The sequence below is a fragment of the Carassius gibelio genome, chromosome B4, assembly GCF_023724105.1.
Source record: "Carassius gibelio isolate Cgi1373 ecotype wild population from Czech Republic chromosome B4, carGib1.2-hapl.c, whole genome shotgun sequence".
NCBI classification, from domain to species: Eukaryota; Metazoa; Chordata; class Actinopteri; order Cypriniformes; family Cyprinidae; genus Carassius; species Carassius gibelio.
The window spans coordinates 4,124,487-4,151,028 of record NC_068399.1 but is presented as its reverse complement, the minus strand read 5'-3'; the positions used below and the strand labels follow the sequence as shown (position 1 = coordinate 4,151,028).

General features: G+C 36.4%; 1 protein-coding gene across 2 annotated transcripts in view; it reads right to left on the bottom strand.

The window, feature by feature from the left end:
* The window catches only part of LOC127955916 (gastrula zinc finger protein XlCGF57.1-like), a 703,806-nt gene that overhangs the window by 185,102 nt on the left and 492,162 nt on the right, over nt 1–26,542 (bottom strand). The window contains exons 1-2 of one of the 2 annotated variants that reach the window (XM_052553550.1): nt 17,248–17,582; nt 12,872–13,959 (exon numbers count right to left, since the gene is read on the bottom strand). In XM_052553550.1, the coding sequence (XP_052409510.1) occupies nt 12,872–13,959; nt 17,248–17,506 (1,347 nt within the window). In that variant the 5' untranslated portion in view covers nt 17,507–17,582. Of the gene's footprint in view, nt 1–12,871; nt 13,960–17,247; nt 17,583–26,542 lie in introns of those variants that run through there. The other variant, XM_052553549.1, reaches the window with a different exon arrangement.

The window sequence follows — 26,542 nt, the reverse complement described above, 5'->3', positions numbered from 1 at the left end:
TGGTGCAATAAAAGCACAAAACTCCTTTCAGTCTAGGACAGTAGTGTAACCAAGGAAAATCAATGAAACAGCTCTTCTGAAATTGAAGCGTCTTGTTGGCCAACTTCTGCACCTCAATAAACTTGGGAATGAGGGTGATGTGGCTCAGTCAAAGGGTAAATTTGCTCTGCCTCAGATTCTACTTGTTCCTCATCTACAGCACCTCTAAACTCTCTGGCTCTTTCTCCTGCTCTCCATCAGCACTTACAGTGGAAACCGTCTGCTGCTGCAGCTGGTGTGAGATTTTGACATATTAACCCACAACCAAATAAGACACCATGAACTAAGCAACAGTCTACAATGTCTGCAACATCTTTTTTTTTTTTTTTTTTCAAAAAAGTAAAGTAAAATAACGTAGTTTCTAATTTCTCTTCCCTTCTTCCTCTTGGACATTGTGCAGTCTGGGTTGCTGTAAATTAGGCTAGTGCAGTTGATCACACTGGTGTGATTGGAACGGTCAGTGCATGACGTGATCAACTGTGTGATTCAAATGTGCTTTCGCGCTGAGCCAGAGACAGGCACGCTCAGAGCTGTCATATATCACAACTTTTCAGTGTTTTCAACCACATAATGTTAATTTAGATTTTCAGACATATAAGTACTAAAAAAAAACAATACATTTAGAGTTTGTAAAATACACACTAATGTCAAAGGAAGAGGCAATAATAATCCTTTCCATTATAATTAGACACATTTTATTCATATCAGATACACATTGTGTAAGTAACTTTAAAGTTTACTCTATTCTTCTCCCAGTTCACCAGACACTTACTATTATGTATTTCGGGAGAAGTGGATGTATTCACGTGTTGTAAATCCAACAGATCCGATTCTCTGAACTGCGTCTGTGGCACAAACTAACACGGCGGCGCCCATCACGCATACAGCTCAACTAACACGATCGTTATAAAGGTGTTTAAACAACAATATACTTCCACTTGCATGTATTTGACAATCAGAATATCAGCTATTTCATGCCATATCTAATGAAAATTTTGAATAAAAATGGAAAAATGACATAAAGGCAGATCATCATTCATTCAGCTCTGTTGTTGCTGCGGTGTGTCACGTGACAAGCAATGACGCGTCACCATGGAAACCATAAAGTGACACATCCTAAATAATGGTTGCCTTGAAAAACTCACGCTGGGGGGTCAGCCAGAATATTTTAAACTTACATGTGAAAGGGTTAAATGTTTAGCTAACTAAGTTACTGCATTTTTCTACAATTGATTATCCTGTGCAGTGTTGCCATATTGGTCAGGTTTTTTTTTTTTTTGTCCCCACCACTTTTCAACACAAACTGACGCCCCTGTTAAAGGGTTAGTTCACTCAATAATCACAATTACCCTCATGTCGTTCCAAACCAGTAAGACCTCCATTTTTCTTCGGAACACATTTTAGATTTAGTCCGAGAGCTCTCAGTCCCTCCATTGAAGCTGTGTGTACGTCTACTGTCCATGTCCAGAAAGGTAAGAAAAACATCATCAAAGTAGTCCATGTGACATCAGAGGGTCAGTTAGAATTTTTTGAAGCATCGAAAATACATTTTGTTCCAAAAATAGCAAAAACTACGACTTTATTCAGCATTGTCTTCTCTTCCGTGTCTGTGGGGAAAGAGATTTCAAAACTCTGCAGTTTGTGATATCCGGATCGCGAACGAATCATTCGATGTAACCAGTTCACGAAATCAAACTGAATCATTTAAAACAGTTCGCGTCTCCAATAAGCATTACTTAATGATGCATAATGACTTAAGCTGTTAACTTTTTTAATGTGTCTGATACTCCCTCTGAGTTAAAACAAACCAATATGCCGGAGCAATTCATTTACTCAAACAGTACACTGACTGAACTGCTGTGAAGAGACAACTGAAGATGAACACAGAGCCGAGCCAGATAGCGAACAAAAGACTGACTTGTTCTCGGGTCAAGAACCGTTTGATACTGATGATACTGCGCATGTGTGATTCAGCGTGAAGCAGAATGACACACAGAGCATCTGAACCGAACTGATTCTTTTGGTGATTGATTCTGAACTGATTCTGTGCTAGTTTTATGAACGCGGGTAAACCAAAGGCTTGAATGAAGGGCAATCATCACCAATGACGCCATTACGTCGAGCACAAAAGAACCGGTGAACCATTTTCTTCAACTGGTTTATTGAATCGAACTGTCCAAAAGAACTACTGGTGATCCGAAAACCAATGAGTAAAATTATTTTTTTGAGTCAAAAAAAAAGGAAAGCTGATTATGCCTGTTTGTTATTTGAAGGTTTTATAAAGCAAAGAAAAATACCTTTATTTTGGTCTGGCTGTGTGACATTGGTGTGATTATTTGGTCACAAGGCTGTGCCGTGCTCGTGATTCGGCTGAAGAAAGGTGAGCGCTTTTATTCCAATGTTTAAAGTGTTTATAGAACTCGATTACGTTCTGTAGAAAGCGGGCCAGGACTACTTTATCCTTGCTACGTTTCTGAGCCTTGATCGTGGTAACATTCTAGTTTCTTGTTGTCTTTGAGGGTCAGAGAGCCTTCTGAATTGATAAAGTTATCTTAACTTATGTTCTGAAGATGAATGGGTTTTAAACAACATGAGGGGATAGTAATAATAAAAAAAAATCATTTTCGTGTGTCTTAATCCCAGATAGCAAGCACACTCGGGCCAATTCCGTCTGAAATGTGGCAAGCAAAATAAAATTAAATAAAAACTAATAATGTAATTTACTGGAGTATTAGATGTACTTTTTATAGTAACAAATTATATATTTCCACTGAAAAGGATGGTACTTACCTATATGATGATATAGACTACTCCAAAATTTGAGATTTTCACATTGGAAAAATAAATGGATCCGTGTTTCATCATTATTCCGACAAAATGAGCATGAACAATTAATAATTTCGATAAGAGATGCCCAATAAAATTTGCCTTTTGGAACATTATACATTTTATTTTGAAAAATTTGTCTAATATGCTTATTATTACATTTTTTGTTAAATACATTTATTCCATCTAAGATCAAATCAGGTTCTTTTGTGTCACTCTTACTAAAAGTTAGATGTCATTTAACAAATTGTTCTAGACCGGAAGGAACCAGTTTAAGCAATGCATTATACAGACATAAACTCTCCATAAGATAAAAAATTACCTGATTTATCAAAAACTTTAAGAATTCCAATTATATTTCTGTTAAACCACGTAGGAAGAAAAATAGATTTATTCCTAATCATTATATCAGAGTTGTTCCATAGAAAGGTTTTATGTGGTAAAAAATTGTGGTTCTAGCATAACTTCCAAGCAAGAAGAGCTTGTTGTTGAAATTTGGACGGCGCCACTGGCAATCTATTGGGTTAAGTAGTTACATTTTAATTAAAAGGGAAGGCCACCAATTTTTGTAAAAATATGATTTGGGATAAATCCATACAGATCAGGGATTTGTTAAACATCTTTTAATCCATTTTATCCTAAAATCAAACACTTCAAGTCCACCTTTTTTCCGACTATTTGAAAGGACTGTTTTTTTTTTACATATATGAACAATATTATTATTATTTCTTTTATAGTGTATTGACAATAGTGTATTGACTCAGTGTGGTATGGGAACAGCTCCAGTCAAGACTGCAAAGCCCTGCAGAGAGTTGTGCGCTTAGCTGAGCGCATCTCCGGGTCTGCTCTCCCCTCTCTGCAGGACATCTACCTCAAACTCTGCAAAAGCAGAGCTGTTAAAATCATCAAGGACTCCACCCACTCTAGTAACCATCTTTTAACTTTGCTGCCATCAAAACAAGCCTCTTTACATCTTAATGTCTCCACTTAATATTCACTTGATCAGTAATATATTCATCATTCTCTACCTCACATTGACATAATGACAGTGTCAACCTGTTTGCACATTTACCTCTTGTACGTTCCAGTGTTTTCCACATATGCACATGCCTTTTTGTAACAACTGGGACACAGGAGACGAGCGATCCAGGAGCAGTGTGAGATTTTATTGGGTAATCCAAAATCAGAGTCAAAACAAGCAGGGGTCATAAACAAACATCAGTCCAAAACAAACAAACAGGAAACAAAAAACTAGAACGCAAGGAAACTGGGTGACGGAAAGTAAGGACTCTATGAAACAAACAGAAACATAACGGTTTAAATAGACAGTTTAATGACTATGAAGTGAAGACACCTGAGTGCAATTAACAGGAGTGCAATTACTGTGATGTACAGTCTATTGTTCGTTATCTGGCTCGGCTCGGTGTTCAAGTGAGCAGCTTAAGTCATTTGTGGATTAATGCGTATTAGAGATGCGAACCGTTTAAAACGATTCAGTTCGATTTGATGAACTGAATGATTCGTTCGCGAACCGGATATCACAAACTGCTTTGTTTTGAACTCTCTCTCACAACAGACACGGAAGAGAAGACAATGCTGAATAAAGTCATAGTTTTTGCCATTTTTGGACCAAAATGTATTTTCGATGCTTCAAAATATTCTAACTGACCCTCTGATGTCACATGGACTACTTTGATGATGTTTTTCTTACCTTTCTGGACATGGACAGTGTACCGTACACACAGTTTCAATGGAGGGACTGAGAGCTCTCTGACTAAATCTAAAATATCTTAAACTGTGTTCTGAAGATAAAAAGAGGTCTTACATGTTTGGAACAGCATAAGGGTGAGTTATTAATAACATAATTTTCATTTTTGGGTGAACTAACCCTTTAAAGCCACAGCTTCACTGTTAATAGAGAAATGCAACAAAACTAATGTAATTCTTACGTGCACAGCCTTTCTCCTCTCTCTCTCATGTAAATAAACACTTGATGAATTACAGTGTTCTGAGAATAGAATATTGAAGTGGAGATCGCTAAACTGTAAGCTAACAGGTGTTTTCAGAAAGCATGCGTGTTTATAGTGGAAAGAGGGTGCGTGCACAGGATTGCCAGGTTGAAAAAGATAAGTAACACGGTTAACAGATATTTCCGTATTGCACAATGTTTTGGGGATAACATCTCTTTATATCAGGCAACCATGGTTTTGTTCTTTTGCAGCCAGATGAAACCTTGTTGTAGCCTATATATTAAGTTCTATTCATTATTTTTTAGAAACCTTGCACTTTTCCACTCAATTTTAAACTGTGTTCTTGTGTTCAAATTACCCAGCGCGTACCTTGATGTCAATTTGACGTCAAATATTGGACAAGATTTGATCAAGATGCTGCAAAACATAATTTCAAAGTCAGATTGTACATCAAGTCCTTCCAGTGGTTAATTGGTGAAAATATTAGGTTAATCCCATACTAAAATTGTTTATGTAATGTATGTATATGGGCCGACATCAAATCAACGTTGTGTTATAGGCGTTCAGTTGATGTCATATTGACATCACATTGATATCAATGTAAATAGCAGTTTTCTTTCTTTACTGGGGCCTCAACATGCATATGTTTTGAATCATATGTTGTTTGATTTCTGCATAAAATATTGATGTTCAGCTTTTCCGCGTCTTGTGTTTGGATGCTTTAATGTTTAAATCGACAAGCGGTAAGGCTTAAAAACATGTGAAAAAGATAAACTTTCGTGACGACGCGCAGCAGTGGCCCGTCAACTGTCCTGAGCATCTTTTTAGGCTGGCCTCAGCCAGTCGGTTATATAAAATATCAAGGTGAAAGTCATCATAGCTTGTTTAGTATAGAGCCAGGTCCCAACCCAACTTTGAGAATAGATTAATGGCGATATTTTTTTCATCGCCCGATAACGGCCCACCACTAGTTATAATTTACAAAAAACACTCTGATTTGCTTAATTACAAATAATAAAAAAATATGCAGCATTTTTGCTGTAACCCCACATTAAGTATGTGTATATCCTTATTTTTTTTGGAGCTAATTTCAACTGCCAGTGTGAAGGCGGCGTAACACCAGTTATTTTCTGCAAACTATTTACAATTATATTCCATTGAAGCGTTTAATGCAAGATAGATATTGATAGTTCACAAATCTATTGCAATAAAATACAAAGCGAATTATCCATGGTGCAACATTCTTCTGATTTTTTTTTTGCAAAAACCTCTAAATCCAACTCTTTGGGACAAGACATAGTAAATATGTGAAAAATCAAAAAAAAAAAAAATGTAACTAGAAGCTCAGAAAAAAAGATTAGAGCACAATCATTTAAAAACTAAACAGTAGACAAACCTCTTTACAGAGGGGTTGAATGAGATCTGCACACACACATACACACATACAAACACACACACACACAGTATAACCATATTGGCAAATAATAGCAGTACCTTTATTTTAAGAATTCAAAAAACAAATGTTGCACAAACATTAAAAATACATAAATTTGTCTAAGAAAGTGCATTCAGTCAGTAGCATTACATATATCATCATTTCTGATATTTGGGATTTAGAAGTTAAACAATGTAAACATTGCAAACATTGTTGTAAACAAAGCGTATTAGATTCAATATAATCAAGTATGTACGTAAGAACAGTGCAAAACATTCGGATACTTTTTTGAAGTGTAAAATAACAGTCTAAATAAAAACTAATATTTCCAATGCCCACTAATATCATAATGTGCTATGTTCAACTAGTACAAAAAAGCTTATCCGATTCAAATAGTTTATTGTATAATCAAGTACAACAGAGCAACATTCTTAAACATGAATATCTGTGCATTTTGTATAAGAAGCTTATAAGACTTAAATAGTGTAAAGTAATAATTTAATGTATTACTCAAGTATAAAAAAACATTCAGTGCACAAAACAGGCATTCTAAATCTAACTAAAAATGTAAAAGGCCTAAACAATTCCAATATAATGTTCCAATATAAACTGCATATCAGATGCCAGTAGAATAAAATAATTAATTAAATGTAAAGTGACATTAAGACACTAAGCAAATAAAACACAGGACATCTCTCAAAAAGAGGACATCTCTCAGACACTTTTAGATGCGGTCATTCATTCAACTTTCTCCCAGGTGCACTACGGTGGTCATAGTGGCTTGCTCTACAATTAAAAGACTATGTGCTTTCGAACTATGTCCTTCTTTGCAGTTTGCTCTTCAATTTCCCTGGGACCACCACGATTTTCAGGATGTGCTCTGCCGTTCTCAAACCAGTACTTTGCAATACTTTGAACTCTGTCTTTCTTGACACCTAAAATTAAAATAAACACGAAACCAATCATGCAGGCATATTACCTATATTACACACAATTTATAAACATGAATTGACATTTATACAGTTTATAATTTTTTTGCAAATGTCTACTCATATTAAATGCTCTCCTCATTGTGCAATAATACTATTTGCTATATCACTTATATTTCTTTGATACCACCCATCTTAGTCCATCCCTATATCTTGCCCTCCTTGTACAAGGTGTCAATGGTCGTCTTTTGGACAACTGTCAAGTCAGCAGTCTTCTCCATGATTGTGTAGCCTACAGAACTAGACTGAGAGACCATTTAAAGGCTTTGCAGGTGTTCTGAGTTAATTAACTGATTAGAGTGTGGCACTAGCTGTATTCAATATTGAACCTTTTCACAATATTCTAATTTTCTGAGAAACTGAATTTGGGATTATCCATAGTTGTCAGTTATAAACATCAAAATTAAAAGAAATAGACATTTGAAATATATCAGTCTGTGTGTAATGAATGAATATACAAGTTTCACTTTTTGAATGGAATTAGAGAAATAATTAAACTTTTTGATGATATTCTAATTATATGACCAGCTCTTCCAATAATGATATAACCTGGTGTGATGACGGGTGCTAGGGTGACCTCATCACTACTACGATAGCAGGAGCATGTAAAGTCTGTACAAACAACTGTTTCATGTATCTTTACATTTGCTATTAATGTTTGAGTAATTCTTGTGACTGTTGTAGTTTATCAGGTTTAAAATATAATTGTTTGATCTGGTTCATTATGCTTTAACATTTATTTACAGTTAGATATGTGGTTGGTGTTGATCGCAGAAAGGTGCACATATCAGCGGTCAGCGCATTGTGTTATGTTTACCATAGTTCCCCTATGATACATTTTTTCCCATTTAACCACAGAGACAAGTTGTAGTTATGTGTTATTTATTTCAAGGCGGTATTTATCTTCACATTACAAACAGCCTCCTTACATGCGGTGTACTCACCATATCCTGGTTTAGTGACACCTAGTGATGTGTCGTTCATGAACCAATCATTCTTTTTGAACAAATCTTTTAGGTGAACGAATCGTTTTCGTTCACGAAATCCACTGACTCATATTTCTCGTTCAGTGAAGTTCCTCCCTCCACAGCAGCGCGGCACTATAAGCAGCGCATGCGGAGCTCAGTGAACCGGGTAACAACCATTTCATCCTGTCAAAGAATTACTCAACCTCGAGCCAATGGCCTTCGTGTATGAGATGTGACAGAGCATGTGATTTGTTGAATGTAGTGAACGAATACGCCCTTCAATGAACGAGTTTCATATGAGTCTAAACTAGATCTAGAGATCTTATCGTTCGTGAACGAAATGACTGAACTGGTACCCATGTCGTTCGTGCACGAGTTGAATGATTTAGTACATCTCGTTCGTGAATGAAATAACTGAACTGATACACATGTCATTCATGAAGGAGTTGAATGAACGGATACATGTCGTTCGTGAATGAAATGAACTGGTACATAGCTTATCTTGTTCGTGAACGAAATTAATGAGAGTAAACCGGGTTAGTCTGCCATTTAGCATGTCAATCTCGCAAAATGCAAAGCGCAGTCATAGGTACAGTACTGTCCACATACGCTTGTTTTGATATTTAGCAACTCCACATTTAATCCCCGATTTATGAATGTGGATATATGATATACAAACTGTCTGACCAAACAATTAAAATGCTAATTAGGCAAGAAAACCTTGTGCTTTGTTCATCTGAACAACTTAATTAGACTTTATTAAAATGTGTGTATAATAGCATTCAATATATAAAGCCAGTATTGATAGGTATTGATGCCCGTGCAGTTGGTATGGTCTTCGATGTAATTAGCTGGTCTTAGGCTATATAAGCCAGTCTAAACTGAACCTTGGATAGAGAGGTGAGGGCATACTGCTTAAAGTGTCTATGTAGATTTTGTTGCCTGTATCAATTTGTTTTCTTTTGGCTGTTTATATACCAAAGTTGGCACTTTGTTAAGTGTCTATTTTTTTTTTTTGTATGATTTTGGTTATTTTTTACATTTGTTAGTATTTTACACTTACTGTGAATATGTACAACCCTATTTCTCCTCTGGCATTTAATAAAAGTCCTCTTTGGAGAGACTTAGGTCTCTGCAGAGCAAAAGTGGGCGTTTATCACTATGTGGGTGTTTTGAAACTGCTGGGTGTTTCGGAATCATGCAATCTAAATGATCCCCCTTACCCAACCCCACCCCTAAACCTAACGTCCCTATTACATCAACTAATCAGGTATCATGGTGTAAAAACACCTTGATCTCGTAACTCCCATTACTTTCCTGCAGAGACCTATACTTGTCTTTGGATGACATCTGGGTTCTGAGCCTATCTACCACCTCCTCTTGATCACTCCGGGACGTTATGACACATGGATAGTGTAAAATATTGTGATATGAATTTTAGCTCATATTTACCACCCCTACGTTACATGCATTTCAGTGTTGGGGTAGTTACTCAAAAAATGTAATTAGTTACTAGTTACTTCTGTAAATTGTAATGGAATTACTTTACTACTTACTGCATTTGAAAATTGACTTCACTACTTATTACTTTACTTTTTTAGGGCTCTATAAAATCCATTTAATTTTTTCTTCACCATATGTTTTACTTTTTTAGCATGTGTAATTAAATGCATAAAACAACATTTATTAAATATTTCTTAAAACAGCCTTATGAAATGTTTTTTCCCCTCATAAATTCTGTTGTGTATTTACATTTTTCTGGATATCAAATGAAGGCATAAAACATTCATTTAGATTTTCTTTTAAAGATAAATTGCATTTCTTTTTCTTTCTTCTGAGAAATATATTTTCAATCTGAGTATGAACAATAAACACAAACTATGCAGCATTTAGTAAAAACAATTGCACAAATTGTCTTCAACAATACAGTGCAAAACAGTGCAAATGATTCACAAACTACACACAAAATGAGTGAGAAATGAGTGCAACAGAAAAAAAATAGTGCAACTATTTTTATGAACCGTATAATTAAATAATGATTTACTTAGTATACATAATATACATAATATAAATGATCGATCCGTTGGCTTTAATCTGTGTCAGGATCGATTTTACTGGGACATCACCTAGTGACCCAAGACATAAATTTCATTGCTTTATCGATATGTACCACTGTTTCATCCTTGTTTTTGGTTTATTTTATGTCAAAGTACTCTGTAGAGTGTTTTCTGTGCTTTTTCGAGGGTTTTCTCATGCAAATGTGTTATTGTGTGTTTGTATTCATGCACTCACGACAGACTTTACTTTCACTTTGTTTTCGTTCGTTTTCCAAAGCAATATGTTAAGTACCGTGTTTTCTGCACTATAAAGCGCACTTAAAAGCCTTTAATTTTCTCAAAAAATGTCAGTGCGCCTTATATATGGATCAAGGCGTCTTTATCTGACTGTTTTGTTGTCTTTCCCTTTAGCACACCTCCATCTAGTGGATGCATAACACAAACCCAGTCAAACGTTTGACTGCAGTATCTTCTATTCTATGCGCCTTATAATCCGTTGCGCCCTATATATGAAAACATTTCTAAAATAGGCCATTCACTGAAGGTGTGCCTTATAATACGGAAAATACGGTAGTAGTTCAAAAGACTACTTATTGGTTTAATACAATGTTATTTTCACCAACGATGCCGGTAACAAAATGATTATGTTGACGCACCTTTTTTTTATGACGATAACGCCATGATGACTAGCTAAAAATGGCTCTAATGTGACTAAAACATGACGAGATGTTTTCGAGTTTTTGTTGATGAGACGAGACGGAACGAAAATGATTATAAGTCTGACGTTCACAATGCATGTCACTTCTGCCTATTTTGGAGAAGCACCCGCCTGCAGCCTGCAGATCGAGGCAGGGCTGCACCTGGGGCGGGGTTGCACGTACTTTTAAATGCGCACTTGAGCAGCGCAGCACACTGTGACTCCATGTTGCTTTGAGCACATCATTCTGCACCCGCGATGTGCATACGCGCTTTTTGCGCTCTGTTTTGAAGCGTTTCATATCATCATGGTTTTGCGCACTGAAAGATTATTAAAAACCTATATTTTTATACCTAGCCTACACAATACATTTAAAATGAGCATAATTTAATTGTATACTACTTGAGTGTAGTGTAGGCTATATAAATACATACACTTCTTAGCTCATGACATTCATATATAAATATAAAATTGTGATATTTGCTGCGGGGTGAGGGCTTTGATAACTCTCTCTTTTTTGACCATACATGTGGTCCCTGAATGTTTGTGTCACTTTTATTAGACAGGGTTGTATGATGTTTGTGTTTACAAATAATATGCATCTTGTTGTTGCACTGGCAGAGAAGTTGAAGCACAAGTTGTAGAGCATAAGTATGTGTTCCTCAATAGCTTATATTTTGGGCACGTTGTTCATTGCACTTCAGCAATTTCTCAAATAAAGCCACAATTGCCAAAGTAAGAATGTTTTTATTCCTGGCTTTTTTGGAGTAAAACAGTGATTCCACTGTTACCACTTTATCTGTGTGTAATGTTGTAGTAAGCTCAAAGTTTTTTTGCTTTTTAAACTTTAAACCATTCCTTTATTACTGGGATTACTGGTGAAAATAGGCAATGTGCTGAAATTTTAGAAGAGCATCAATTCATGGAAAAAATATAACTTGAAACATGTGGATAAAAGTTTTCTGCCCAATGCGACCATGAAGTACAGCTTGGCAGCACTGCATCTCCATCAATGAGAAAGTCTAGTTTATTATGCAAAGCTTTTAAGGTTGCAACACTTGTTACAACCTGTCAAACCTAAGTCCATTTCCAATACTTTTTAACCTAAATTAATCTGTTAAAGACTACTTTTTTGTTTTTTTACTAAAATTGACTAAAACCTTTTTGCGTTTTCGTTGACTAAAACTTGACTAAAACCTTTTTGTGTTTTGCGACTAAAACTATCAAGTTTATAAGTGACTAAAATGTGACAAACTAAAAAGCATTTTCGTCCAAAAGACTAAGACTAAAACTAAAAGGGCTGCCAAAAACAACACTGGTTTAATATGGGACAGTTTGAACCAATCTGGGAACGGGGTGGGACTAAGCGTCAACAATCATTTCTGTTTGGATCAGAGGAACGAAAGCATTGGTTTCTTCTGACGAATCAATGTTGTCAAAATGACGTAATCACATCTCCTAAATGTGGAGAATCTCTGCTTTACATCACTTTTTAAAGCATTCAGATTGGATTAGCGGTTCAAACATTATTAAACATTAAAGAATAACAGCTATTATTTTAGCCGCGGGCGGCTGTCTCAGTCTTTGAGGGTTAAGCGCTAAGATCAATCGTTATCGCGAAACCCGGCCTGGAACTTTACACACAGGCAATCACGGCATGTGTAAAGCACGTTCCTATAGTCTAGTAAAGTAGTATAGTTACCAATATTATTAGTGAAATGTGTTCCTTTACTCCGTTACCCAAAAAAGTTATATAGTTACTGTAATCCGTTACTTTGTAACTCGTTACCCCCAACACTGATGCATTTATAACTTTTGTAGGGAACACCTAATATGAGGACACTTTAAAAAAAAATTTAAGACCTGCTCTTTAAAAAGCTACTTTATAACTCATGGCTTCTCTCCAGTGTGAATTCTCATGTGTTTTCCATGGTTTCCTTTTTGTGTAAAACTCTTTCCACATTGTTGGCATGTGTAATGTTTCTCTCCAGTGTGAATTCTCATGTGGTCTTTAAGGTTTGGTTTTTGAATAAAGCTCTTTCCACACAGTTTGCAGGAGAAAGGCTTCTCTCCAGTATGAGTTATCATGTGTTTTCTATGGTTTCTTTTGTCAGTGAAACTCTTCCCACATTGTTGGCAGGTGAAAGGTTTCTCTCCAGTATGAATTCTTATGTGGTTAACAAGGGTTTTTTTAAGATGAAAACTTTTTCCACATTGTTGGCATGTGTAAGGTCTCTCTCCAGTGTGAATTCTCATGTGTTCTTTAAGGTTTGGTTTTTGAATAAAGCTCTTTCCACACAGTTGGCAGGTGAAAGGTTTCTCTCCAGTATGAATTTTCATGTGGTTAACGAGGGTTTGTTTATATGCTAAACTTTTTCCACATTGAGAACATGTGTAAGGCTTCACTCCAGTGTGAATTCTCATGTGGCTTTTAAGGTTTGTTTTATTAATGAAACTCTTTCCACACTGTTGGCAGGTGAAAGGCTTTTCTCCCGTGTGAATTCTCATGTGGACTTCAAGACTTTCTTTTCTGGTGAATCTTTTCCCACACTGTTGGCAGGTGAAAGGTTTCTCTCCAGTATGAACTCTCATGTGGACTTCAAGACTTTCTTTTCTGGTGAATCTTTTCCCACACTGTTGGCAGGTGAAAGGTTTCTCTCCAGTATGAACTTTCATGTGGCTTTTAAGGTTTGTTTTATTAACAAAACTCTTTCCACACTGTTGGCAGGTGAAAGGCTTTTCTCCAGTATGAACTCTCATGTGGACTTCAAGACTTCCTTTTCTGTTGAATCTTTTCCCACATTGTTGGCAGGTGAAATAACTTCTGTCTGCTCTCTTTTGAGCTTTTTTTTGTGAAGTCTTTTCAGCAGGTGAGTTACTAAATGACTTTTCTCCAGGCATGAAATTATATTTCTCATGCTGAACATTGTCTTCCTTTTCATTGAGTTCTTGACTCTCCTCTTCCTGTGTTGTCAGGTCTAACACAAAAAAAAAGACATCCAGATTAACAACATTTTAACGGCACAAAGAACAAACATCAAAACCAAAAACTTGTAGATCCTTATACACACTAAGTGTATAAGTGTTAAAGAGTGGTCGGACGATATTTGGCATTTTTAAATTATCAGCATCAGCTTTTTCTGTTTGGGCGATGCGTTTGTAGTGGGACTTTTTTTATATATATATTGTAGAATTAGAAAGGCAAACATTATAATACTTTTCTCATTTTCCCTCAGCATTCAGTAAATATGCATTTATATTAAGGATTTCAATTTTCAAATAATTTCCATGATCGATCGTAGTTTAAATTAACGAATCAATTGATCAATTAATTGAATATTCACCTTTATTTATATAGCGCTTTAAACAAAATACATTGCGTCAAAGCAACTGAACAACATTCATTAGGAAAACAGTGTGTCAATAATGCAAAATGATAGTTAAAGGCAGTTCATCGTTGATGTCATCTCTGTTCAGTTTAAATAGTGTCTGTGCATTTTTTTGCAATCAAGTCAACGATATCGCTGTAGATGAAGTGACCTCAACGAAGCAAGCCAGAGGCGACAGCGGCAAGGAACCGAAACAACATCGGTGACAGAATTGAATGGACAGAATCGTTAACCTTAATGCTGCAGAATGCATCTATTGCAGTCACGCAGTCAATTGCATGACATGATGTGCAAAAGCCACACACACCGCAATCTTACTTGAATTGAATGGGTTTTAGACAAAATTATAAAATGTGATTATGATCATGCCATACATTTGAGGTCATTTTACTTTGTTGACTGTTTCCTATCCCGCATGGAGTCCGCTGAACGCGCCTCTTTAAATGGTTTTGTGGTGCTCGCTGTTGTTTTTAAAACCGAATTGTGACTGGTCACGGAAACCGGCAGCACAACTTTCGAGCAAAATGAGAAAGAAGCATTTTTTTTTTTTTGCAGAATCTGTTAGTTGAAATCACAAAGAAACCTCTACGTGTTTGAAATAGCAGTATTGGTATATTTAAAAGCGTACATTTTGAGGTTGAAATTGGCTTGACTTTCAGAGAGACTACAGCGCACAGTAGGGGCGTGTCATTGTCTGTGTATTTCCATAATAGTTAAGCCGGCTGTTGTTTCTTTTGTTATTGCCCCACGCCCTCCAAGGGACTTATTATGCAGCGCTCGGGGCGGCTCTAGCTGATATCAAAATTCAAAGAAGCCTCTCTGATGCCGTGGCTTCTGATTGGCCCGGACAGTCATGGTTTTTGTGACTGTTACATCATCAATACACTTGTTGATGTAGGCAGTGACAGTCTCTGAGTACTCCTGGAGGTCATTGGAGTTATTGTATGTGGCAGCCTACTTAAACATGTCTCAGTCAGTTGTGTCGAAGCAGTCTTGAAGAACCTCTGATTATCCTTTTGGCCACACTTGAATCTGTTTATGAACTGGTTTGGTGACTTTAATGAGCGGTCTGTATGCAGGCATTAGCATGACATTGATGTACTTTGTAAGCTCCTCTCTGTGTGGTCTAAACAAAGTCCAAAATGTTATTACCTCGTGTTGGAAAGGTAATGTGTTTGTGTATTTTTGGAAACACTCTAAGTCAGCATGGTTGAAATCCCCAGCTATGATGAGAAAAGCATCAGGGTGTGCTGTCTGCTGCTCACTGATGTGCTGGTACAGTTCATTTAGTGCGTCGTTCCTGATGTTGTTGTTCGGGGGAATTTAAAGAATTCTAAGAACACGTACATGTAATTTTTTGTTGTACGTTGCCATGATGTTCACGCGCGCACAAAACTACTACGGTAGTAGTACGGTAGACACACTGTGAAATGACTGGTTACATGAGCCTAAGCTCTTTTCAATAAAATCCATGCAAAAGTTAATATCAGATCATTTTAGAATACAGTATAGAATGCATGGGCGCTGTATTGGGGGGGGGTTAGGACAATTCCAAGGGCCCCATGGCTGACAGGGGGCCCAACAAAAAGAAGAAAAAAAAGAATTATGAAAAAAGATTTTTACGTTAGCTCCATTACTTATAGAGGGGATACATTTTCCTTAAATCATCCCATTTAGTCCCAGGACTTGAGAACCTGTGCCCTAGTTAGGTCCATGCAGAAACTTGTGAATGAAGCTTGTTTTGGCGTCGCTGTTTAGTGACATCATTGAATGATCCGGGAAAACGTGTCGTCAGTGTCGGTCACAGCGACTATTAAATGATGTTTTGAATCCCGAGATTATTTATTTACAAATAAACTTTGATTATGACACATGTAGTATAAAAGCTTTGTCTATTAGAGGAATAAAAGGTTAACTGGAAAATGTTAAATCGTGACCATGCCTCTGGATGCCATTCATAGCCTTCATTTATGTGGCTTTGTTCTGGTTTGCCGGTTGGTCACAAATTTCCACAAATTCAATAACATTTAGGCATTGTTTCTTTACCTAAATTTTCACAGTCTAACCCTCTAATTTCAAAGGTTTCTTTTATTATCTTTAAATTTTAATCACTGTTTTAGTATCTCTTACTGTGGTAAACATGGAAATTAAAACTCATGCATTATGAATTTGTTTTTATTCATTAATTTGTTACCTTATTTCAGTTAAATCATGGGTTATTTAGGGAATAAAATTTATGAAACATGGACAGTTTCCACAAAATAATAAGTCGTAGGAACGAATTAACTAATTGTAGGATAGCCTTTCTGTCCTGTGTCCCGCAGCCCTGCAAAGCGCACATTATAAAATATGATTTCTATTGCTTTCCATGTTCAAGAACTGTTGTGTTGTTTCTACTGTAATGTACTTTTAAAGTTTGGTTTATTTTTATCTTTACTCTATTGTATTTATTTGTGCTGCTGCTTATAGATTTTTTTTTTAAGTATAGTTTCTCCTTAAACATAGCACATACTAAAACTGTGACCCGAAAACTGTGAAATAAACCAAACAATGAAAAAGTTGAACCATGCCACCACTATGACCTACATGCCTACATGTAGAGATCTTAAACATATTAGACATTAGTTTATTTGTGAGCACTTTTCTTTTGTTTTTGTATATTCAGTTTTGTTTATGACACTTTTGTGTTGAAGACCCGGTGTTCCTTATTTTGCCTCGCTGAAGGTGGCCAGCCCAACATGATGCGACCCGCTCCATTTTAAATACAACATTTTTAATTTCAAAACTCACATGACATTCTTCAAAATCCTTTCTGTAGAGCTGGAGATTTTAAACAGGATCAAATGATTGAGTTCAGCTTTGAGAATAAAAACCAACCTGTTTGTTCCTCAGTATCTATATGATTGAGACTGAATATTTCTTCAATCTTCAAGTCTTCACTCTCCTCTTTAATAAACGCCATCTTTGTTTGTTCCTCAGTATCTTCATGATTGAGACTGAATGTTTCTTCAATCTTCAAGTCTTCACTCTCCTCTTTAATGAAAGCCATCTTTGTTTGTTCCTCAGTATCTTCATGATTGAGACTGAATGTTTCTTCAATCTTCAAGTCTTCACTCTCCTCTTTAATGAACGCCATCTTTGTTTGTTCCTCAGTATCTTCATGATTGAGACTGAATGTTTCTTCAATCTTCAAGTCTTCACTCTCCTCTTTAATAAATGCCATCTCTATAATGGTGTGTTACAAGGATCTGTAAAATATTAAATCACAGATTCCTTAAGTTACGAACATCATAGATTTTATATAAAGATGTGTCGAGTGATCTGAATTCACTATTAACTACAAAGCATTTCTGATATTTCCAGTTAAAGGAACACTTTCCAAATTTTCCAACTCCCCTAGAGTTAAATAGTTGAGTTTTACTGTTTTCAAATCCTGGTGGTAGCATTTTTTAGCTTAGCTTGGCATAGATAACTAAACTTGATTAGACTGTTAGCATCTAATTAAAAAATGACCAAAGAGGTTATATAGGAACCATACTCTCATTCCAGTGTAATAATAAAGAAACTTGATCCCATACAATGGGTGCAGCAGGCACAATATTACGCAGCAAGGTTATTTTCAGGTGCTGCGTCATATCACTGCGCCTGCTGCACCCAGAATACAGCAGCTAAGTTCCTTGATTATTACGTTGGGGAAAATATCTAATTGCGATTTTTCTGACAGATATTGCGATTTGATTTGCGATTTAATTTTGTAGTCAAGCTTCAGCTCAAGATTCTCTGGCAGATGCAGTGTGCCTTTCTACCCAATAAATGGTTAGCTTACTGTCATTTATAAAAGGGTTATTCACCCTTTTAAAAGTGTAAAATATTTTTTAGAAACTGTTTATATGAAATCTGTTTATATAACTGTTCTAGTTACCCCACAAATAACCACATATTCATAGGTTGCATTAGGGATGCACCAAATATACGGCAAACAAAATTAAGTCGAAAATAGCAAAATAAATAAATACATTTAAAAAGTATCCAAGACATATAGTAAACCCACACAATACATCACATAAGCAACCACAAATACCACCTTTTACCCAAATGCTTCCTTAAAATAATACATTTTAAGTAAAGATTTAAACATTTTCAAGGATGGTGCATTTCTAATTTCGGAAGGCAGAGAATTCCATAACTTTTGGGCAACTGAAGAGAACGCCCTATCACCCATTGTTTTTAGGTGCGTTACCGGAACAACTAAAGCCGCGTTTCCACCGCAGGAACTTTACCCAGGAACTAGGGACTTTGGCCTGGTACTTGGTGTGTTTACACCGCAGGAACCAGGAACTAAATAAAGTTCCAGGTAAAAAAAATGCCCCTCAGAAAGTCCCTGCTGGCGAGGTGGTACTTTTTCAATGTTCAGGAACTTTCGGGGGCGGGACTTTGGCACTAAACATGCTGATTGGTTGAGTTCACGCAGCATTGGTTGAGTTCAACTACCATTTATTCGGATCAACATTTTCAAAATATTACTGTTATTGTGTCATGAAATGTAATTTTAAAAGTATTTCAGGCGAGAATGTAGTGGTTTAAAACTCAAATATGTTGTTTATTTATAAATACAGTGCCTATTTAAAAATGTGTTTCGCCGATCTCGGAGACGGTGAGCTCCACACGATCAGCGGGAGCTCAGTGATCATCTATCCGACGAGAAGCAGCCCTCGGATAGACCTTCTGATATGTGCCGCTGGCTCTGATGTCTCTTTAGTGGTTAAACATAAAATATAATTCAGCTGCGGGGTAAATCAGGTTTTCTTTGGTCTGTATTCAATTTATCTATATGTTAAAATGAAAATAAAAAGGCAAGTCTATATAATATTTCATTTCATTGTAATGGCTGTATATAACGTTACACATATCCCTGAACCAAGTACATTTCTGCAGCTGTTTTTATGTTTAAATGAAAACGAAAGGAGGCAGTGGTATTTTATATCCTATTTCGTTTTATTGTAAATATACTGAGGGGAAAATTGCAGTAGCCAAAGCGATCTGAGTTCACGCAGCATTGGTTGAGTTCAAACACCATTTATTCGGATCATTTTCAAATATTACTGTTATTGTGTCATGAAATGTAATTTTAAAAGTATTTCAGGCGAGAATGTAGATGTTTAAAACTCAAATCTGTTGTTTATTTATAAAGACAGCGCCTATTTAAAAATGTGTTTCGCCGATCTCGTAGACGGTGAGCTCCACTCGATCAGCGGGAGCTGAGTCCTCATGTATCCGCAGAGAGCAGCTTCACCTCGGGTAGACCTTCTGATATGTGCCGCTGGCTCTGATGTGTCTTTAGTGGTTAAACATAAAATATAATTCAGCTGCGGGGTAAATCTAACAGGTTTTCTTTGGTCTGTTCTCAATTTATCGATATGTTAAAATTAAAATAAAAAAGGCAAATTTATATAATATTTCGTTTCATTGTAATGGCTGCATATACACATATCCCTGAACTAAGTACATTTCTGCAGCTGTTATTATGCTTAAATGAAAACCAAAGGAGGCAGTGGTATTTGATATCCTATTTCGTTTTATTGTAAATATACTGAGGGGAAAATTGCAGTAGCCAAGACGAGCTGACTGAAGTTATCAAGTACGCTGCTGTTTATAGATTTAACGGATTCGCGTGGTCGCGGACATCACACTCCCAAGACTAATGCACAAAGTCTGAACTAACTACCGAGGATGCACGTCCAAAATCAGCGTAATTTTTTTTTTTTTTAAATCAGCGGTACTTTGTATTGAGAAACGCGCGCAGACCTACGTCACCAGTCTATTTGCCTAATCTTCCCGGTACTTTACACCGCGGTGGAAACGCAGAAAGCAACAGGCCTGGGGGGAAAAAAGTTCCTGGGAAAAAAAGTTCCTGGTACAAATGTTCCGGGTAATTTCGGTGGAAACGCGGCATAAATGTAGGGTATTAAAAGCTCAGAAAGATATTGAGGAGCAAGTCCATTTAATGCCTTGTAGGTCAACATAAGAATCTTAAAATCAACACGAAATTCGACAGGTAGCCAATGTAAGGTCTCTAAAATAGGTTTTATATGATCTTTATGTCTTGTCCTAGTCAGAATACATGCAGCAGAGTTTTGTACCCACTGAAGTTTGTTCAAAATAAATTTAGATGTTCCTGCTAACAAGGCATTGCAATAATCAATTCTAGAGAAAGCCAGAGTATTGATTATTTTTCAGCTACAGAAAAAGGCAGCATGGACCGTAATCTGGATATATTTCTGAGATGAAAAAAGAAACTTTAACAGGATCAAAAATTACACCCAGGTTTTTTAATTTAGATTGGAACTGTATAACAGAGCCATCCACATGCAAGGCTATGGATTTCACACTGGTGAGGCGAACCGATAAGCAACACTTCTGTCTTATCACGATTTAGACAGAAAATTAACAGACATCCAATTTTTGATAACTGATAGTTAGAAAGATGTGAAGCAGCCACATTTACATCAGTTTTTGAGTGAATATATATTTGGGTGTCATCAGCTTAAAAATGAAAATCTAGCCTAAGAGACCTCAAAAGTTGGCCAAGTGGAAAAAAATATAGAAATTAAAAGTAAAGGACCTAAAATTGAACCCTGAGGTACACCATATTTTACCATGCCAACCTCAGATCTGCAGCCATCCAGCACAACGAATTGTTTGCAATCTGAGAGATAAGACTTAAACCAACTCAGAGCAGAGTCTGATACACCAAAGACAGACTTTAGGCGAGAAAGTAAGGTACAATGATCAATAGTGTCAAAAGCGGCACTGAGATCAAGCAAAATCAGTATTGACAAGCATCCAGGATCGGAAGCCATCAAGAAGTCATTTGTTTACTTTAACTAATGCTGTCTCAGTGCTATGCATTTTACGGAAGCCAGATTGAAGAGATTCATAGAGGTTATTTACAGAAAGATGACAGAGCAATTGTGATGTAACAACACGTTCTAAGATTTTAGCCATAAAAGGGAGATTAGAGATAGGACGAAAATTTGTTAAGATTCTCAAAGTCACGGCTATTTGTTTTTGGAACAGGGATTACAGCGGCAATTTTAGGTGCTGTTGGCACAACACCAGAAGACAGAGAGTCATTTATAATACTCAAAACAGCCGGACAGAATGAAGAAAAGCATGACTGAAACAACCTAGATGGTATGGGATCAACATTTGAGGTGGTACCTTTCATTTTTACATTTTTCATTTTTATTTAGCACCGTGGCTAAATTAACAAATTACAAGACGCCACCTGATTCAAATATGCCACCAACGTTTAATAGTAATGACTTTATGAATTTCTTCACTGATAAAATAGATAACATTAGAAATACAATAGAGAATGTAGATTCTACAGCGGCTAACACTTCAGTTTCATCCATCGCACCCAAAGATAAACTGCAGTGCTTTACAAATATAGGACAGGAAGAGCTTGTAGGGAAGTTTGAACTATTGGGCTGATCAGGAGATTGTGCTTGCTCCAGGGTGTCAGTAAAAACACGGCACAGGATTCAGAACATTCTGACTTTATTGTAGTAAACGTGTGTGTGGTCTGAAATAAACAAATAAATAACATATTACCATAATATAATGACAACATATATACATGATATTCACATCTAATACAATTCCTAGTTAACTGCAATACTTAAATTGCCCTGTAGATGGCGCATTCAGCATGTATAACAGTAATTTGCAAATTCTCCGTGTCTGTTATGAAGTGATGAGTAATCATCGTCTATGAAGGGGATTACGGAGAATATGATAAAATCAACATCTAACACTTATTAACTGAATTATGATGCACCAAACAATGATACATAAGGAATTAAGTAAATACATAACTTTATATGCATAATCTGTTATATTTAACTACTTCAGCGTGAGTTTGGAACACTGAGGAGGCAGAAGTCTCACTAATTTCTTTCAAATAAAGCCATAACAGGGCGGGATAACTATATTAAGTATCACATAGAAGTATATAGACTTACATCTTTGCATAAACGCACACAAAGTAGGCAAACTCCAAATATTAATATCAGGAACATGCGTTCATTCTCTTCACTCCGCTCGCTGACAAGAGAGGTCGGGAAATTTCTAGCTCGCCACCTATCGTCCTTTTCCAACGTCATCCATAAAGTGGACTCTGATTGGTTAGACCTCCTTAACAGAGCTAAATAAACTTATCACTGTATCTAAACCAACAACATGTTTATTAGATTCTGTACCCACTAAATTACTGAAAGAGTTGTTACCTGTAGCCGAAGAACCGCTTCTTAATGTCGTTATCTTTAGGTCACTTCCCAAAACCATTCAAGCTGGCGGTTATCAAGCCTCTTATTAAGAAACCACAACTAGATCATAGTGTACTGGCAAATTATAGGCCTATTTCAAATCTTCCATTTATGTCTAAAAATATGCTCAATTGAGCACCTTCATGCACAAAAATGATCTGTATGAAGAATTTCAGTCAGGTTTCAGGCCCCATCATAGCACAGAAACTGCACTTGTTAAAATTACGAATGACCTGCCCTTTGCGTCAGATCAAGGCTGCATCTCATTTCTAGTCTTACTTGATCTTAGTGCTGCGTTCAACACCATAGATCATGACATACTCATAGATAGATTACAAAACTATACAGGTATTCAAGGGCAGGCTCTAAGATGGTTTAGATCCTACCGGTCCATTCGCTACCATTTTGTTTACTTAAATGGGGTGTCATCTCATTTATCATCAGTAAAATATGGAGTGCCACAAGGATCCGTCCTAGGTCCCCTTCTATTTTCAATATACATGTTGCCCCTTGGTAATATTATTAGAAAATATGGAATTAGCTTCCACTGTGATGCTGACGATACTCAACTATATATCTCAACGAGACCAGATGAAACTTCTCAATTGTCTAAGCTAACAGAGTGTGTTAAAAATGTAAAAGATTGGATGACAAATAATTTTCTCTAATTAAATTCGGATAAGACAGAGATATTAATTATTGGACCAAAAAACACTACACAGAGTCTTGTAGATTACAATCTGCAACTAGACGGATGTACTGTTACTTCCTCTACAGTCAGAAACCTTGGTGTTATATTAGACCGCAATTTGTCTTTTGAAAATCATATTTCCCATGTTACAAAAACTGCATTCTTCCATCTTAGAAACATTGCCAAGCTACGAAACATGTTATCTGTTTCTGATGCAGAAAAGCTAGTTCATGCATTCATGACCTCTAGACTGGACTATTGTAATGCACTTCTAGGTGGTCAATAAACTGCTTCTTCAATAAACAAGCTACAGGTAGTCCAAAATGCAGCAGCTAGAGTCATTACCAGGTCAAGAAAATATGATCATATCACCCCAGTTTTACAGTCTCTGCACTGGCTACCTATTAAGTTCCGTATCAGTTACAAATGATCATTACTTACCTATAAGGCCCTAGATGGTTTAGCTCCTGCGTACCTAACTAGCCTTCTACCACGCTACAACCCATCACGCACCCTAAGGTCACAAAACGCTGGACTTTTGGTAGTTCCTAGGATAGCAAAGTCCACTAAAGGAGGTAGAGCTTTCTCACATTTGGCTACCAAACTCTGGAATAGCCTTCCTGATAATGTTCGGGGTTCAGACTAGGGCTGCAACTAACGATTATTTTGATAATCGATTAATCTGTCGATTATTTTTACGATTAATCGGTTTATGTACTTATATTTTCGTTTTTTCCATTTTTTCCCCAAGTAAATTATTAATAAAGGGTCTTTATCATTCAGCATAGATTTTTAAGAGATTTTAACCATTTTGCATTGTCATATCCTCATCAAAAATATTCCTGGAGTTGTTTTATTATGTGTTAGTAATCCTTTGTCAAACTCTTCTGCAATCAAAACACTGACCCATACTCTAGCAAATTTCACAAGGAGATTTCAAATAATGTTTTCACCATGGCAGTCCTTAGAGCTCCTAAAGTAGTTTAACATCCCAAACAAAGCTTATTAAGGAATCTTTCAGAACATATTTTCATGCAGAATAAGGATAAAACAGAATAAGATTGCAGTGCGTTGTATTTTATTATTTACTGGGAAACAGCTTTATAGCTTATGCTGTAAAATTGTAAACAATTCTTCAAATAAAGTGCCAATGGCATGAAACCTGAATGGAACTCACATTTTAAAGTAAAATCCATCAGAAGGTTGTCCAGAAAAAAAAAAAAAAAAAAAAAAAAAAAATATCGGACACACACAAAAAACCTGCTGTGTGAAAAAGAGCAGTGAATACTTAGAAAAAAAAAGTGCATTTCAAATATCTTTAAACATTTACCTCTCTCATTCAGTCATAATTAGGCTGCACGACTGAATTATGAACTGGTAAACGACAAACTGATCACAGAACATGTTTGTAAAGCTTTAAATGTTAATTGTTAAAAAGCAATGTTATCAGCTTTTACGAATAAACATTTGCAAACAACATTGTACTGGAGAATCTGCACAAATAAAAGTCTTAGGGGACGTTCACATATGGCGCCTAAAAACGCGTGGAAAACGCTAGGCGCCACTTTCTCCTTCTTTCCAAAGCACTCGGGCAGTTGCGCCCCTGAGGCATCTGCCTTTGCTAAGCAACCATGACGTGCTCTCTCCTTGAAGACGCGGAAATTTCAGCAAAGGATAAATGGATTTGCAGCTCTAAAAATCGCTTGCAGTAGCCATACTACTAAATTTATTTCAAAATGGAAATCCATATACAGCTATGATCAGCTGTTCCTTCATCTTGGCTGAGCTTTTAACGTTAAGGATGAAGCTGATTATTTAGTTCTTGTCACATGACCCGCAGTGCGCTTGTGGCTCTCTGAAAAGTTGAAATGTTTTTAACTCGATGGGGTGCGGACGCGCCTGGAAAAACGGGCGCTTCACGACCACGTCGCTTCCACATTTCCAACATTGGAAATAACGAACATGAGCGCACAAAAGACGCGATATGTGAATGGCCCCTTAAACAGTTCAGTAGTGCAGAGTTTACAGGTTGATCTTTTTTGAAGGCTCAAAGTAAACTACTCCCACATCCCTCTGAATGCTGCAGAGACGCTGTTCAGGAAGCACGTGACAAAACGAGGCCAGCTATTGGCTATTCGCTACTTCTCCTGTTGTACTGGCTGAGTAAAACCTCCGGTGGCTCATTACTGCCACACTTTGGTCACCGCAGATTTGAAATATGCACGAAATGAGCCGCTTACGGCAAATAAGTTATTTAGCGACAAATCGATGACTAAATTAGTTGACAACTATTTTAATAATCGATTTTAATCGATTAAATAGATTCGTTGTTTCAGCTCTAGTTCAGACACACTCTCTCGGTTTACATCTAGATTAAAAACGCATCTCTTTCGCCAAGCATTTGAATAATGTATCTCTTAAATTGTGAGTGTAGTTGCATCTGATCAAATGTGCATTCTTATTCATTAGCTTGGTTTAAACTAATTAATTTTACTTTGTTGGAACAGCAGCTATGCTAATGATGTCTCTATTTGTTTCTAAGTTTTGCTACGGGATTTACATAACTGGGATTACAGGTAACTAGGATTTACACAAGCTCCAGTCTGGATCGAGAACACCTGAGAAGAGATGATGCTGACCATCAGACGACCACAGATGATGCTAACCCTGAATCAACAAACATAACTAACAAATACTGCTACAAGTGTGACTGCATCATATAATAATTAATAATATTAATAATGTTCATCATCAAATTTTTCTAAAAATCCTGTCAAACGAGCACAAACTGACAGTCACCACTTATAAGCTACTACTAAATATTGTAGAAACATAATTTTCTGTAAAGTTGCTTTGTAACGATTTGTATTGTAAAAGCGCTATACAAATAAACTCGAATTAAAACCACATTACACAGGGATTGAGCATCTAACGTGGAGAATTCTTAAAAATAAACACCAGAGAATTCTATATAATTTAATTTTGGGGTAACATGTATTTGTAGTAGTAATCTGATACATCATCCCCTCAATCTTATTACCAAAAAACACAAGAAACCTGTTACCATATTTTCCGGACTATAAGTCGCACTTTTTTTCATAGTTTGGCTGGTCCTGCGACTTAATAGTTAGGTGCGACTTATTTATCAAAA